Raw genomic sequence first — 3709 nt, 5'->3', positions numbered from 1 at the left:
CGTCCTTACTAATCTTTTTTAACTAAAGGAGCTTAAGAGAAAGAACTTTTATAGCTTACCTAAGACAGTCTTAGAAAAACTATAGTTTAGTAAAAAAGTACTAGCTATATAACTATTTAATTTCCTCTACTATAAGTATAATTATATACTTATACAGCCTAGTAATAAAAAATATATTACTAGTAAGACTAGCCTTTTTAGCCTTATTTATCTAAAGCGTAATAAAGTAAGTAGGAGAGATTAACCTAGCTAAACTAGCTTAAATATTAGCCTAATATAATTAGTAAGCTTATAGTAGGCTTTAAGGGATATAAAGCTACATAAGCTCTACTATAGTAACAAGCTTCCCTCCTATACCTATAGGTACCCTACCTTTCAGGTGCTTAACTACTAAAAACTCCTACCTGTTTAACTAGCTATTAGATAAAATAACTATAATTTTTTTATTTACGGTCCTATTTGGGGACTTTGGAGAGATGGAAATATCTGTAAAACCTTTGGATAATTAGAATAGAATAAACCCCGTTGCCCCTGGACCTGTAATAGTCTTCTAATTTTAAAAGGAGGTAACCTCCTTAGGCCTAAGAATAGGAGAAGCTACGGTCCTCCCCTTTACCCCTAAGAAGAAGAGACGCTTTAAAGAAGCCCTTGGTATAGATAAAATGCCCTTACCTAGCTTTAATAGGGCAAAACCGAGTGCAGCGGCGATAACAACTGCAGCGTAAATAGCCTTAAGAGGCCTTATTGCCTCTATTTTCAGCAGTATAAAAAAAGCCACTAACTTAAGTAAAAAGAGGAAATCCCTTACTAAAAATAAAATTATAAGTTAAATTAACGAAATTAACGTATAATAATAGGCTAGATAAGACGTAGTATTAAGTATAACTATAGCTATTAACTCCTACCTGGTATAATACTTATCCTAACTCTCTTTAATAGTAGTAGAATAGGTTTAATTATACCTAAATACTATATTTAAAAACTTCGTTGCCTCCTATATTAACCCCAAGGGAAGGCCTAAAAACCTTAAGAAATTAGGCAGTAAGGAAAGAGCTGCCTAACTAACTGAAACAGCGTTAGCCAATATATACTACAGCAAGGGAGATAAATTAAATAGCTTTAAGTACCCTATTGTAACGGGAGCTCCTGCGGCTACTGGAAAAGTAGGCTAAAAGGACCCTAAGGTTACGTAGGCACAGGTTGTATTACGGAATACTACTTATAATAAAAAGCTATAAAAGGGTAATAATACCTAGAAGAATTCTGCTTTTAGTAGCAAAGGGCTAGCCCCCGCTAACGGAAAATAAAACAAAAATAACTAAAAGCTTAACGACTATATCTTTATCTAGGTTCCGCTAGACTATAACTAGAGAAAAATAACGGCCATTAGCGCTAAATAGGAATTAATTAGCTTTATAAAACTTAATATTAAGGATATTACTTACTTTTAAGAGGTTTAGTTAGGCTTTACCCTTTGGGTAAAAGATTAGAATATTAAAAATAAAATTATTACCTTTAAGCTAGCTGTAGAGAGTAATAACCTAAAAATTAAAGAAGTATATATATAGAAGGTCTTCCTTATATATAGTATACTGAAAACTTATACTAATATAAGTAGGACCTATACTATAGATGCGCTAATCCCTAAGGAGGCGTGCGTTAGGGCTAAGGCTAAAAGCTTATTAACGGCCTGCTGTAAGGCCCCCTTTAAGGAATCCCTTAATACGTACGGTTACTTTATCTCCTTTAAAGAAAATGTTAAACCTGGCTTTAGACTTTTTAATATCTCCTACCCGGCTGAAGTTTAGGTTTAACTGCCTTAGGTTACCTAATGCTAGTAATACCTTAGTTTCTATAACCCTTAGAATTATACTAGGACTAAGAGGTGCCTTAAATATAGTAAGCTATTATATAGATATAATAATACTATGGTAAACTGCCTGTCCCCCCCTTAGTGTACTAACTATAATAGCCCTTATACAGCGGACTTCCTAAAGTACTTTATTAGACTAATCGTTAAAAATAGAGAAAAGGTATAAATAACTAAAGCCTAACTTTAGGCTATTCAGGAGCTAGGCTAGCAGGAGTATAGTAAGGCTAACCTACCTAAACCTAAACCTACCCCCGCCCTAGCCTTTAATACTAAGAAGACGACTAACCCGGGGACCTAAACGGACCCCTGTCTACGTTTGCTAATATCTAGCTTAACGCTACCCTTCCCCCCTTAGGCCCTAGCTAAGAAGGTTATAGTTAAAGTTGACTTAGATAAGGAGGATCCCTATAAGGGAGCCTCCTCCGCTAGGTCAGTAGTCTACGTAGCCGGCCTAGATAGTAAGGAGGAGGATGTAGGGGCCGAAGGGGACGAAAATATACTTAATGCTCCCCCCAGAACTAATAAACCTCTTAACGTAAGCTTATAAATAATAGGCCCTGTTACAGCTGCTAAAGAAACACTGGTCTTAAAATCTTCTAAGCTAACGTTAGGAGGAGCGGTTTATATTAGGATATTGCCCTATTGCTAGCGTAAAAAGGTAGCTATAATATTATATTAATTTAGGAACCCTATACCTAATAGAATAGGGTATTAAATAAAAGGTAAATTAAGAATTACCCTGGATATTAAGTATATAACTTTTTAAATAGTTAAAGGGATGCTAAACCCTTAGTTTTTATATTTATTAGAATTTTTCTAAACCTTTTTAGTAAATAACTCTTTCCCTTAGGCTTAGAGAATAAATATATATACTAAATAGAGGTATACGGTTATACTATTATTAACGTTTACCAAAGGGCTTTAGTAGACTTAGCTATAAAGACCTTTATTAAATAGGGCCCTCCTCCCCCTTACTTAATTATTATAGGTAACTTTAATGCCTTATACTAACTTTAGGAACTAGGCAGGGGCGTAGACCTAGTAGGTAATAAAATCGTAAAATAAGTAGAGAAGTATAATCTCCTCCTAGCTTTAATAAATATACTTATATAATACTTAGGAAAATACATTAACCTAGTCTTTATAAACTACCCTACGTTAACTAAGGTTAAATACTCCCTTAACATAGGGTTAGATTACTATATAGTAATTATAAACTTACCTAAGCCCTTTAAGATAACCCTAGGGGTAGGGAAAAAATACGTCTTATTAGAATACTAGGAAGACTTTAGCTAACTTATATATTCCTTTGCTTAAACCCTCCTTATGGTTAACCTAACTATACCGTTAGAAATTAACCTTAATAAATACGCTAAGGCCCTATAGGACCTTTTTAAATAAGCTATAGAGGGGGCTGGTAAAACTAAATATTAAAATAGCTATAGTATACTATAGTAGTTGGAAAAGTATAAAATAGCTTATAAAGCTTATAAAGAAGCGGTAGACGGCTCCCCTGCCTAAGAGGGAGCCCGTAAGATCCTTAGAGACTTTATACACTGTAGTAAGTAAGCTTACTAGGATAAGATTATAGTAGAAGTTAGTGCTATTAGGAATATTTAGTTAGTGGCTAAGTAGTATAAGGTAATAGACTGCTTTTAACTACCCCTTTTAATAAACGGGGATAAAAGTATCTTAAACCCTATGGAGAAAGCAACTTTCCTTAGAGATAAGCTTCTTAAGTATAAGATAATAAAGGAGGATATCTTAGACCTATAGGAAAAGGACTTTCCTATTAATAAAAATATCTACTAAAACTAAATAGTATTAAAGTCGGAG

The 3709-nt window shown here is 33.9% G+C and overlaps 1 protein-coding gene across 1 annotated transcript; it reads left to right on the top strand.

Annotated features, from left to right (window-relative positions):
- Window positions 1-2992: 2992 nt before the first annotated feature.
- On the top strand, window positions 2993-3154 carry M431DRAFT_102681 (hypothetical protein; the record flags this gene model as incomplete). The annotated part of the gene is made up of 1 exon (XM_024911473.1): window positions 2993-3154. A coding segment is annotated over one exon (162 nt), but the record flags the coding sequence as incomplete, so codon positions are not given.
- Window positions 3155-3709: the final 555 nt, after the last annotated feature.

This window comes from Trichoderma harzianum, assembly GCF_003025095.1.
Source record: "Trichoderma harzianum CBS 226.95 unplaced genomic scaffold M431scaffold_139, whole genome shotgun sequence".
NCBI lineage: Eukaryota > Fungi > Ascomycota > Sordariomycetes > Hypocreales > Hypocreaceae > Trichoderma > Trichoderma harzianum.
This window is presented reverse-complemented; position numbering and strand designations above follow the sequence as displayed.